General features: G+C 47.4%; 1 protein-coding gene across 1 annotated transcript in view; it reads left to right on the top strand.

Annotated features, from left to right (window-relative positions):
* GARRE1 (granule associated Rac and RHOG effector 1) overlaps positions 1-12,958 on the top strand; it is a 98,414-nt gene that overhangs the window by 45,995 nt on the left and 39,461 nt on the right. Inside the window, exon 2 of the mRNA XM_067470950.1 lies at positions 8,155-9,550. Coding sequence (XP_067327051.1) covers positions 9,017-9,550 — 534 coding nt within the window. The 5' untranslated portion in view covers positions 8,155-9,016. The remainder of the gene's footprint in view (positions 1-8,154; positions 9,551-12,958) is intronic.

Genomic DNA, 12,958 nt, shown 5'->3' with positions numbered 1-12,958 from the left:
GCTCTTCTCCGCACTCGCATGTCAAGGATTCTACTTTGTAGCCCCATTTCTGAAGGTTGGCTCTGCATCTCGTGGTGCCAGAGCACAGTCTGTTCAATGCCTTCCAAGTCGCCCAGTCTCCTGTGTGCCCAGGAGGGAGTCTCTCATTTGGTATCAGCCATTGGTTGAGGTGCTGGGTTTGAGCCTGCCACTTTTGGACTCTCGCTTGCTGAGGTGTTCCAGCGAGTGTCTCTGTAGATCTTTGAAAACTATGTCTAGATTTAAGTCGTTGGCGTGCTGGCTGATACCCAAACAGGGGATGAGCTGGAGATGTCTCTGCCTTGGTCCTTTCACTATTGGCTGCTACTTCCCGGCAGATGCCAGGTGGTGCAATACCGGCTAAGCAGTGTAATTACTCCAGTGGTGTAGGACGCAGACACCCCGTGATAATGCGGCATGTCTCATTAAGAGCCACATCCACTGTTTTAGTGTGGTGAGATGTGTTCCACACTGGGCATGCATACTCAGCAGCAGAGTAGCACAGCGCAAGGGCAGATGTCTTCACTGTATCTGGTTGTGATCCTCAGGTTGTGCCAGTCAGCTTTCGTATGATGTTGTTTCTAGCACCCACTTTTTGCTTGATGTTCAGGCAGTGCTTCTTGTAGGTAAGAGCACTGCCCAGAGTGACTCCTCCCAGAGATTTGGGTGTGCTGCAATGCTCCAGTGGGATTCCTTCCCAGGTGATCCTCAGAGCTCGGGATGCTTCTCTATTCTTGAGACGAAAGGCGCATGTCTGTGTTTTAGATGGATTAGGGATCAGCTGGTTTTCCCTGTCATAGGCAGTAAGAGCACCTAGAGCTTTGGAGAGCTTCTGTTCTACAGTCTCAAAGCTCCCTGATTGAGCAGTAATGGCAATGTCAGTTGAGAGTGCTTGAACCAACAATGATACAAGATTTTACTTTAGACCATCCCTGAGTTACAAACATAGTTATAGAACGGGGCTGAGACAACAGGAAGTGAGAGGAATCTTATTGTTATTATTATTATTGTTATTATTATTATTATTATTATTATTATATACAGGCAATCCCCAAGTTGCAAACACCTGACTTACAAACGACCTCTAATTAAGTACAGGGCTGAGACAACAGGAAGTTAGAGAAATCTTATATTATTAATATTGTATTATATTAGTATTATAATATTATGTTATATATAAGTAAGTGTGTGCGTGCATATATATATAAATGTAATGTTTGTTTGTGGGATTAACTTAACTCAAAAACCACTAGACAAATTGCCACCAAATTTGGCCACAAGGCACCTATTACCCCAAGGAGTGACCATCACTTAAAAATACTACTTTTGTCATTTGGGAGTTGTAGTTGCTGGGATTTATAATTTACTTACAATCAAAGAGCATTCTGAACTCCACCAATAATAGAATGGAACCAAACGTGGCACACAAGATTCCCAACAGAAAACATTAGAAGGGTTTGGTCAGCATTGACCTTAAGTTTGGGAGTTGTAGTGCACCTACATCCAGAGAGCACTGTGGACTCAAACAATGATGGATATGGACCAAACTTGGCACGAATATTCAATATGCCCAAATGTGAATACAGATGGAGTTTAAGGGAAATAGACCTTGACATTTGGGAGTTGTAGTTGCTGGGATTTATAGTTTACTTACAATCAAAGAGCATTCTGAACTCCACCAATGATGGAATGGAACCAAATGTTTCACACAAGATTCCCAACAGAAAACACTAGAAGGGTTTGGTCAGCATTGACCTTAAGTTTGGGAGTTGTAGTTCACCTACATCCAGAGAGCACTGTGGACTCAAAACAATGATGGATATGGACCAAACTTAGCACGAATATTCCTTATGCCCAAATATGAACACAGATGGAGTTTGGGGAAAATAGGAAACACAGTGTTGGTGGACAAGAAAAGAGATTGAAAGATGGGCCCAAAGCCAGCTTTAAAAACTCTGACATAGACACTGAGAACTGGAAAGTCCTGGCCCATGAGTGCTCTAATTGGAGGTCAGCTGTGACAGCAGTGCTGTAGAATTTGAAGAAGCACGAATGGAGGGCAAAAGAGAGAAACATTCCAAGAGGAAGGCGCATCAAACCAACCTCGACCGGGACCACCTTCTGTCTGGAGACCGATGCCCTTAATGCGGGAGAAGATACGGGTCAAGAATAGGGCTCCACAGTCACCTACGGACCCAATAGTACACTGATCTTGGAAGACTATCCTACTCGGACAATGAGGGATCGCCTAAGTAAGTAAGTAAGTAGTATGTATGTGTCTGGAATTACACTTGAAATAATATGTCCCTGCTCCGACTTACAAATGAATTCAACTTAAGAACAAACCTCCAGAACTCATCTTGTTCGTAACTTGGGATCAGCCTGGCTCTTCTCATTCTGAAATGTTTGTAGAAAGTCAACATCCTGAGGAACTGAGCAATGCTTACTACAAGTACCTTGCGAAGCATATGAGGAGCTGAGCAATGCTCCCCGCAAGAGTCGCTCCCTACGGAGAATAATAATAATAAATACAGAGAAAGGAATCTAGCCCAACTCAGGCAAGAGGGATTCCTGCCCATCATTGTGAATGTTTTTAGGGGGTTGGTTTTGAAAGCCAAGAAAATATCCAGAGGCCTTTTGTGTGCGAGCCCTCCTCGGTTTCAAGCAGGCAAGCTGCCAAACCTGCCCACTCCTCCAGCATGTATGTATCTATGTGCGTGTGTGTATATACGCACATGCACACACACACACATAATGGAAGAAAGCACAGAGCTCTGGCTGTTGTGTTTCCTCCAGGGTTGTCGGGCTTCTTTGGAATGCTGTGTTTTGGAATACGTTCAACAGAAATCTATTCCTCCTCCCACCTCCCCAACAGAGCCCATCGCAGCGAGTGGTGGGGAAAACTAAAAATCTGAAATCTGATTTCCCCCCCTCCAAACATTGTAAATCACTGGATTATGGAATATCTGTAGATATAAAAGTCAAAATTATGTACAGGGTGCAGCAGCATAACTTCCTTTTTCAAAACTTAATAAAACCCACTGTATGAATCAGAAAATTTTTATTTCATGGCCGGAATCACTGGGTTGTTGTAGGTTTTTTCGGGCTATATGGCCATGGTTTAGAGGCATTCTCTCCTGACGTTTCGCCTGCATACTCAGAGGTAGTGAGGTCTGTTGGAACTAGGAAAAAGGGTTTATATATCTGTGGAATGACCAGGGTGGGACAAAGGACTCTTGTCTGCTGGAGCTAGGTGTGAATGTTTCAACTGGCCACCTTGATTAGCATATAATGGCCTGACAGTGCCTAGAGCAAACTTTTGTTGAGAGGTGATTAGATGTTTGTTTCCTCTCTGTTGTTGGCTGGCACCACAAAGGCTCCTGCATGGCTTGATGGATCTAGACCAAGCTGACCCTTCATGGTTCAACTTAATATCATTGAAGGGTTTGAACTAAACTCTGCTCTTGGCTTAGAGCAGAGAGAAAGGAAAGGAACACAGCGGATTGACTGTTGCCAGGTGAAGTGGCCCTCTGTGATGTCACTGGGAAAGAAGGGTAGCAAAGTGAATTGGCTGCTGCTAAGTCACCTGTATATGAGGGGAAGGGAGAAGGAAGGAAGTAGAAGAGGAAGGAACACAATAGATTGACTGTTGCCAGGTGAAGTGGCCCTCTGTGATGATGGGAACGAAGGGTAGCAAAGTGGTTTGGCTGCTGCTAAGTCACCTGTATATGAGGAAGGAAGGGAGGGAAGAGAAAAGAAGGAAGGAGTGGGGAAGAAAGAAAAAGGAGAGAAGTAAGAGCGGAGAGGGGAAAAGATATAAGGGGATGGAAGGGAAAGGAAGGGAAGGACCAAAGGATGAAGGAAGGTTCAGAAGAAAGAAAAAGAAGGGAAGGAAGAGAAAGGGAAGGGAGGGAGAGGAAGATGTATGATGGAAAGCAAGGGAAGAAGGTAGGAAAGAAAGAAAAGAGAGAGGAGGTGTTTGAGGGGAAATAGAGGAAGGAAGGAAAGAAAAGGAAGGGAAAGGAAAGGAAAGGGAGGGAGGGGAAGATGTATGATGGAAAGCAAGGGAAGAAGGCACAAAAGGAAGAAAAGAGAGAGAGAGGAGGTGTTTGAGGGAAATAGAGGAAGGAAGGAAGGAAAAAGAAAGGAAGGTAGGGATAGAGGAAGAAAGAAAAAGGAGGGAAGGAAGGATGAGAAAGGGGAGGGGAATGGTATAAGGAGAGGGAAGTGAAAGGAAGAGAAGGACCAAGTGATGAAGGAAGGGTCGGAAGAAAGAAAAAGAAGGGAAGGAAGAGAAAAGGAAGGGAAGATGTCTGATGGAAAGCAAGGGAAGAAGTCAGAAAAGGAAGAGAGAGAGAGAGAGAAGGTGTTTGAGGGAAAAGGAGAAGGAAAGAAAAAGGAAGGAAGATGGGGATAGAGGAAGAAAGAAAAAGGAGGGAAGAAAGGATGAGAAAGGGGAGGGAAGTGAAAGGAAGGGAAGTACCAAGGGATGAAGGAAGGGTCAGAAAAAAGAAGGGAAGGAAGAGAAAGGAAAGGGATGGAGTTAAAGATGTATGATGGAAAACAAGGGAAGGAGGCACGAAAGGAAGAAAAGAGAGGGAGGAGGTGTTTGAGGGAAATGAAGGAAGGAAAGAAAAAGGAAGGTGCGGATAGAGGAAGAAAGAAAAAGGAGGGAAGGAAGGATGAGAAAGGGGAGGGAAGTGAAAGGAAGGGAAGGACCAAGGGATGAAGGAAGGGTTAGAAGAAAGAAAAAGGAGGGAAGGAAGAGAAAGAAAAAAAAAGAAAAGGGAGGAAGGGGAATGTGTCTGATGAAAACCAAGGGAAGTAGGCAGGAAAGGAAGAAAAGAGGGAGGGAGGAGGTGTTTGAAGGAAATGGAGGAAGGAAAGAAAGAGAAAAAGAAGAGAAGGGAAAGGAAGGGAAGGGAAGGAAGGAACCTTTCAAGTGACAAGATTTATTGCAGGTGGTGATTTAACCTGCTGTGCAAAAGCTGGGCCCTTCATTGGAAAACTATTGCAAAATGGGTTGCAGGTCTCTCCTGCAAAAAATAAAGTTTGTGCAGTTTCATAAAATATTCCCATGTTTTAATGATAGAACTGATTAGGAAATCACATTTATCACCCTGAAACAAAAATCGTGTTACATAGTATTGTGGTTGTTGTACGCATATTGGAAGAGGGATGATGTAAGAAGGAAAGGGTATCTATTCATTTTATATATATTCATAAGACATATAATTATTATAGGATGTCCCTCCCACAAAAACAAAGTTTTTGCAGTTTAATATACTTTCCTCATGTTTTTCTGGTAGAACTAATTAGGAAATGACGTTTATAACCCCAAATTGTGTTACATAGTGTAATGCTGGATTCTTCGTTCTCTGGCTAGAGCCGGAGAGGTTTCCTTCCCAGACGGATCAGGATCCAGCTCCAGTTATGAGTACCCGATTCTGCATTTATTTTGGCGAACGGGCAGGGAAAGGGAGAGTGGAGCGCGGCGCGTCCACTTTCCAACGTCTCCTTTCCCTTCTGTTTTCTGTCCCGTCTGGGCATTTGAGACAGGGACACCTGTGTTTTGCTTTGGACCCAGCGGTGTATGTGTTTCCAAGCCTTGACCTCCCTTCTTGAACACTTTTTGGGAGCCTTTGGAGGGTCCCTCGAAGGAAAGGACGAGTCCCGGCGGTTCTGGAGAAGAAGGGTCATGAGCAGCTCTTTGCATTGGCGCCAATGGGCTTGGACACATTTTAGCCGTCCTGCTAAAAACGTCGCGCAGCCTCGCTTCTTAGAATAGCCTTCTCTTGTCTCCTGAACGGATGGCCAAGGATAGAGTGTCGGGAGCGCACATACTTCACCTTCTATATCTGTTCCTGGCGAGGTCAGGTTGACGCCGGTCCATTTTCAAACCACTTTGCATTTTGTGAGTGTTGCTGTTTCAAGCCTTGCTTTGTATTGTTGTGGTCCTTTGTTTTTGTCTAAGTCCCTCCAGGTGTTTTGGAATTCCACTCCCACAATTCCTAACAGCATGTAGGAAAGAGGAAGGGACAGGGGAAGAAAGAAAAAGGAGAGAAGGAAGGAAGGGTACCTGGACCACATCTGACCAATGAGAAATACTAGAGAGGTTTGGGAGGAATTCACCTTGATTTATAGGAGTTGTAGGTCCCAGGATGTATAGTTCACCTGCAATCTAAGGCAGAGAAAGGAAAGGAAAAAGGTATGAGGGAATGAAGGAAAGAAAGAAAAAGAAGGGATGAAGGACAGGAGGAAAAGAAGAAGAAGAAGAAGAGATAGAATTGAATAAATGAAAAGGGGAGGTAGTGTTGTAGTTGTAGTTGTGTTGTAGTTCAGCCACTTGATAATGATGATGAGGGGTTTGGGCGTACAGGGCCTGATTATTCTGGAGGTGCCCAGACAGAGGGGATGTTGGAACAGGATGGTGATTCCCTGGGGTGGGAATTAGATGTTGATCCTCTGTAGAAAAATGAAACTGCTTTAGAAGCTGACAGGCAGAGAAGGGAGGAGGACATGAGTTCACCTGATGCAAGGGTGTTGGACAAAGAATCAAGGCTGCTCCTATGGAGGAAGAATTCCATGTGCAAACCGAGTCATGGGAAAGAGAGGCACAGGCAGGCTTCTCAAGGCCAAAGGAATGCCTTCATGCGTTGCTGTCCTTAATTAGGGAAAGGAAGCTCTTAGGTTGTCGTGAATGGAGTGAGACGCTCCTGCCTTGTTCCTGGTCCTGTTTGTTGATTCAAGCCAAGTTTCTTAGTCAAGTTTTGCTTCTAGTCTTGGGGATTTTACCAATGGATTCAAGCTCATGTTTTGTTCCTTGTTTTGTGGATTAATCAAGCTGATGTTTTGTTCCATGTATCTTGGATTAATGTTCATGGAGATTTATCTCTGACTTTTTGGGACTTCTTCTTTCTTCACATATTTAGAGTTTTACTCTTTTACTGTGTGTTCTTTCAATAAACTGTTTATTACTGCGTTTGGCTTCCTGGTGAGTGCTTGAGCAAGGTGAACTCCTGTTGAGGTGCAACAGGTAGTGAGAAATAGGGAAGGAAGGAAGGAAAGAAAGAAAAAGAAGGGATGAAGGACAGGAGGAAAAATAGAAGAAGAGATAGAATGGAATGGATGAAAAGGGGGGGGGGTTGTGTTGTAGTTCAGCCACTTGATAATGATGATAAAGTGTTTGGGCGTACAGGGCCTGTAGGGCCTGATGCTTCTGGAGGTGCCCAGACAGAGGGGATGTTGGAACAGGATGGTGATTCCCTGGCAGAACGAAGGGAGGTGGGAATTAGATGTTGATCCTCTGTAGAAAAATGAAACTGCTTTAGAAGCTGACAGGCAGAGAAGGGAGGAGGACATGAGTTCGCCTGATGCAGGGGTGTTGGACAAAGGATCAAGGCTGCTCCGGCGGGGGAAGAATTCCAGGTGCAAACCGAGCCATGGGAAAGAGAGGCACAGGCAGGCTTCTCAAGGCCAAAGGAATGCCTTCATCCATTGCTGTCCTTAATTAGGGAAAGGAAGCTCTTAGGTTTCAGATCAAGCAACGTTGCGAATGGAGTGAGAAGCTCCTGCCTTGTTCCTGGTGCTGTTTGTTGATTCAATCCAAATTTCCTAGTCAAGTTTAGCTTCTAGTCTTGGGGATTTTACCAGTGGATTCAAGCTCATATTTTGTTCCTTGTTTCTTGGATTAATCAAGCTCATGTTTTGTTCCTTGTTTCTTGGATTAATATTCATGCTTTAACCTTTGCATTGGAGATTTATCTCTGGCTTTTTAGGACTTCTTTCTTCACATATTTAGATTTTTACTCTTTTAGTGTGTGTTCTTTCAATAAACTGTTTATTACTATGTTTGGCTTCCTGGTGAGTGCTTGAGCAAGGTGAACTCCTGTTGAGGTGCAACAGGTAGCGAGAAATAGGGGAGGAAGGAAGGGAGGGACAGGAAAGGAGGAAAAGAATGGGGGGATGAAGGAAAGAACAGAAGGGAAGGGTTGTTGGGTCTATCTATTCTTCAAGGTCTGATACGTTTGCAACAGATTGCTTCCAAATACATCTTGCCAGAGAAGTAGATGTGACTCTTACCATAAAATAATTTGTCATTTTAATCCTTTCCTCATTGTTTTTCCTCCCTGCCAGGATATGACCGAGAGGCCTTACAACGACCGTTCCGCATCCTCCTGATTCTTCAGTCGAGAAAAGCTCACTCCAAAAGCACCGCTTCTTCATGTTAGGAAAGGAAACTACCTCAACGCAGAGAAGAAGAAGAAGAAACGGAAAGGCTTGCAATACGACAAAAACACTCCTGAACGAGATGAGTTGTGGCCAAGGCTCCAGGACAGGGACCTGGGTTTGTTTTTCCCCCTCTCAGTATTAAGATGGGAAGGATTGGATTTGACTGACGGGTTCTGTCAAACCGGACGCGAGGGAAGGCCTGCCTTGGGCTGAGGATCACTGTTGAGCGGTGATCCCCAAAGAGGTTCGTCGTAGGACTTTATTGGCGTGAAATGGATGCGAACATCCGGTGCGAGCCGCGTGTGGACAGGCAAAGACGGGCAGCTTTGAAACCATGCCTTTGTTCCGCTCCGTAGAAGCGCCAGGCCCAAAACCAACAGTATTCTTTGCTTGAAGCATCCACGGCTTGCTTTTTTACGGTTGTCATTTGCAGCGGGACTGCGTCTGGACGCTGAACACGGCCGGCAGTTGAGTCTCCCAATCGCCCACTTTGTCGTCGTTTTGCGCCTTGTCGATTCTCCCAATTGCCCTCCTTGTCGTCATTTTGCGTCTTGCGTTCAAGTTGATTCTCCCAATTGCCCTCCTCGTCGTCACTTTGCGTCTTGCGTTCAAGTCGATTCTCCCAATTGCTCACCTTGTTGTCGTTTTGCATCCAAGATGGTCTCCTTGACCGTGACGGGCTTGCTCCTCTCCTCCGGCTCGCAGAGGTAGATTCCCGAGAGAAGAGTCCGGTCGCTCTGAGAAGGCCTTGGCCCCGCCCTTCCTTATGTATTGCTGCAGTGCACAAGAGAGCAAGATGGACTACAAGCGGCGCTTTTTGCTTGGCGGGTCCAAGCAGAAAGTGCAGCAACACCAGCAGTTCCACGTGTCGGAGCTGGGCAAGGCCTTGGGCGCGGCGTCGGCATCGGCCCCCGTCCCGGCCTCTCCGGCCTCCCCGCTGCTCTCCTCCTCCTCTTCCTCTTCATCCTCCTCCTCCTCTTCGGCGGCATCGGCTGCGGGCGGCTGCAGCCAGGCCACCCCCGTGGCCGACATCCAGCAGGGCATCTCCAAGTACCTGGACGCCCTCAACGTCTTCTGCCGCGCCAGCGCCTTCCTCACCGACCTCTTCAGCAGCGTGTTCCGGAACTCGCACTACGCCAAGGCAGCTATGCAACTCAAAGACGTGCAGGAACACGTCATGGAGGCGGCCAGCCGGCTCACCGCAGCAATAAAGCCCGAGATCGCCAAAATGCTCATGGAGCTGAGCGCCGGGGCAGCCAACTTCAAGGATCAGAAAGAGTTCAGCCTACAGGATATTGAGGTGAGCAAGTGAGGCGCATCTTATGTTATATAGTATTACTATTTATTTATTTTATTTACGACATTTCTATGCCACCCTTGTCACCCCGAAGGGGACTCAGAGCGGCTTACAAGATATATATACATACAATATATTATTAGCATAGCACAATATTAGTATTATACATTACTATATTTATTTATTTCATTTATTTATTTCATTCACTTATACCCCGCCCTTCTCACCCCGGGGGGGACTCAGGGCGGCTTACAGGGGAGGGCACAATTAGATGCCCGAACACATAACAAGTAATATAAAAAATAACAATTCAACACTTAAATTAAAACATCAGTACAAAGTAAAATCCTAAAACCTAAAACAATCTCATGTCAGGGTACATGTATCAGAGTCCATAAGTCCGAATTACTCCGTTTGTCTTTGTCTATTCCCAGGTCCTTAAGTTAATTGACAGAGTGACCAAAAGCTTGGTCCCACATCCAGGTCTTTAGTTTTTTCCTAAATGCTAGGAGGGAGGTCGCCGATCTGATCTCCCCGGGGAGTGCGTTCCACAGGCGGGGGGCCGCCACTGAGAAGGCCCTGCTCCTCGTCCCCGCCAGCCTCGTTTGAGAGACTGGTGGGGTCGAGAGCAGGGCCTCCCCAGAAGATCTTAGACTTCGAGGTGGGATGTAGAGGGAGATCCGTTCGGACAAATACACTGGGCCGGAACCGTATAGGGTTTTATAGGTCAAGACCAGCACTTTAAATTCTGCTCGGAATTGGATTGGCAGCCAGTGGAGCTGATGCAACAGGGGGGTGGTGTGCTCCCTGTACGTCGCTCCGGTGAGCAACCTGGCTGCTTCTCGTTGGACTAGTTGTAGTTTCCGAGCAGTCTTTAAAGGCAACCCCACGTAGAGTGCGTTGCAGTAATCCAACCGGGATGTGACAAGAGCGTGGACCACCGTGGCCAGATCTGACTTCCCAAGGTACGGGCGCAGCTGGCGCACAAGTTTTAATTGTGCGAAAGCTCTCCCGGCCACCGCTGAGACCTGGGGTTCCAGGCTCAGCGGTGAGTCCAGGATCACTCCCAAGCTGCGAACCTGCGTCTTCAGGGGGAGTGTAACCCCGTCTAACACAGGCTGTAACCCTATACCCTGTTCGGCCTTCCGACTGACCAGTAGGACCTCTGTCTTGTCTGGATTCAATTTCAATTTGTTAGCTCTCATCCAGTCCGATACAGCGGCTAAACACCGGTTCAAGGTCTGGACAGCCTCCTTGGTGACAGGTGAGAAGGAGTGACAGATTTGGACGTCATCTGCATAGAGATAGCATCTTAGTCCGAAACTCCGAATGATCTCTCCCAACGGCTTCATGTAGATGTTAAATAACATCGGGGACAAGATTGAACCCTGTGGGACTCCACACAACAACGGTTGTGGGGCCGAACAGGTGTCACCCAATAACACCTTCTGGGTCCGTCCCTCAAGGAAGGATCGGAGCCACCGCAAGGCAGTGCCTCCGAGCCCCATGTCCATGAGGCGGCCCAGAAGGATACCGTGATCGACGGTATCAAAGGCCGCTGAGAGGTCCAGCAGAACCAACAGGGACACACTCCCCCTGTCTAGTTCCCTGCGCAGATCATCTACCAAGGCGACCAAGGCTGTCTCAGTTCCATGTCCCGGCCTAAAGCCAGACTGTGCCGGATCAAGATAATCAGTGTCTACCAGAAACCCCTGGAGTTGTGTTGCCACCACACGTTCCATGACTTTGCCCAAGTAGGGGAGATTGGAAACTGGCCGATAGTCATCGAATTGAGTGGGATCCAGTGATGGTTTCTTCAACAGCGGTTTTATAATAGCTTGCTTTAAGCTCGCTGGAAACTCCTTTCTGTAAGGAGGTATTAACCATCACCTTCACCCACCCTGCCAAACCCCCTCTGGCTTCCTTGATCAGCCAGGAAGGACAGGGGTCTAGGATGCATGTGGTGGGTCGCACCTCTCCAAGGATCCTGTCCACATCCTCAAGCTGAACCAATTGAAATGAATCCAACAAAACCGGACAAGCAGATGCTCTCGTTACATCCCCAGAGACTGCCGTTAACATGACGTCGAAGCCAGACCGAATCCGCTCAATTTTATCCGCGAAGGATCGAGCAAATGCTTCACAGCGAGCCACCGAGTTATCCGGGGCCTCGCTTTTCGGCGGATTTAACAGGCCCCTGACAACTCGGAAAAGCTCAGCTGGACGATTCTTCGCTGATGCAATATTGGCTGTGATGAATGTTTTCTGAGCTGCCTCTATTGCCACACCGTAGGACCTTAAAAAGGCATTCAGGTGTGTTTGAGCTAGATTGGTGGGATTCTGACGCCACACGCACTCTAGCCTCCTCTTCTTTCGCTTCATTGCTGCCAGCTCCTCAGTAAACCAAGAAGCTGGTTTAGCTCGGTTACTCGAGAGGGGGCGTTCCGGAGCGATAGTGTCAATTGCCCTGGTCAACTCCCTATTCCAGCCAGAGACCAGAGCATCGACAGTATCGCTAGCCAAGGAGGTGGAGAAATCCCCAAGAGCCATCAGGAAACCATTTGGATCCATCAGTCTCCTGGGGCGGACCATTCTAATGGGTCCACCACCCCTGCGGAGGTTAGAAGGCACAGTTAGTCTAAAACTGATCAGGTGGTGATCGGTCCATGGCAAAGGGGCGATGGTCGGCTCCTCCATTCCGTCACCCTCATCCCATCCTTGGGTAAAGACCAAATCCAAGGTGTGTCCGGCACTATGGGTGGGACCAGATATTAACTGGGACAGGCCCATGGTTGCCATGGAGGCCATGAAGTCCTGAGCCGCTCCGGAAAGAGAGGCCTCGGCATGGATGTTGAAGTCTCCCAGGACCAAAAGCCGTTGGGAGTTCAACACCATGTCCGAGACCACTCCCGCCAGCTCAGGTAGGGAGACTGTAGTGCAGCGGGGTGGTCGGTACACTACTAGAATCCCTATCCTGTCCCGGTCACCTATCCTAAAGCCGGCACATTCAAAGGAAGATGATTGTGGGATGGGACACCTGATCAGTGGAATGAAGTCCTTATAGACCACTGCGACTCCGCCTCCCCGCCCTCCAAGCCTTGGTTGGTGCTGCACGGAATAACCTGGTGGGCAGAGTTGGGAGAGATTAACCCCTCCCCCCTCGTCCAGCCAGGTTTCCGTTATACAAGCCAGGTCGGCTCGTTCTTCTTGGATTAGGTCTCGAATGATGGCAGATTTACCATTTACCGACCTGGCATTAAACAGCACCACCTTTAGCTTGGAGGGGCCACCGTCTTGGCACCTCAGCTGTATTTTGTCGGGAGTAGATTTTGAAATTGCCAATCTATTTTTGTTACTTTCGGGCCGAATAGTAGTGTCTATTTTTGGAATTGCCAATGTCCTATTAAAGAT

The sequence above is a fragment of the Anolis sagrei genome, chromosome 8 (genome assembly GCF_037176765.1).
Source record: "Anolis sagrei isolate rAnoSag1 chromosome 8, rAnoSag1.mat, whole genome shotgun sequence".
Lineage (NCBI taxonomy): Eukaryota > Metazoa > Chordata > Lepidosauria > Squamata > Dactyloidae > Anolis > Anolis sagrei.
The sequence above is the reverse complement of the archived record's forward strand: the minus strand, read 5'-3'. Positions and strand labels throughout refer to the sequence as shown.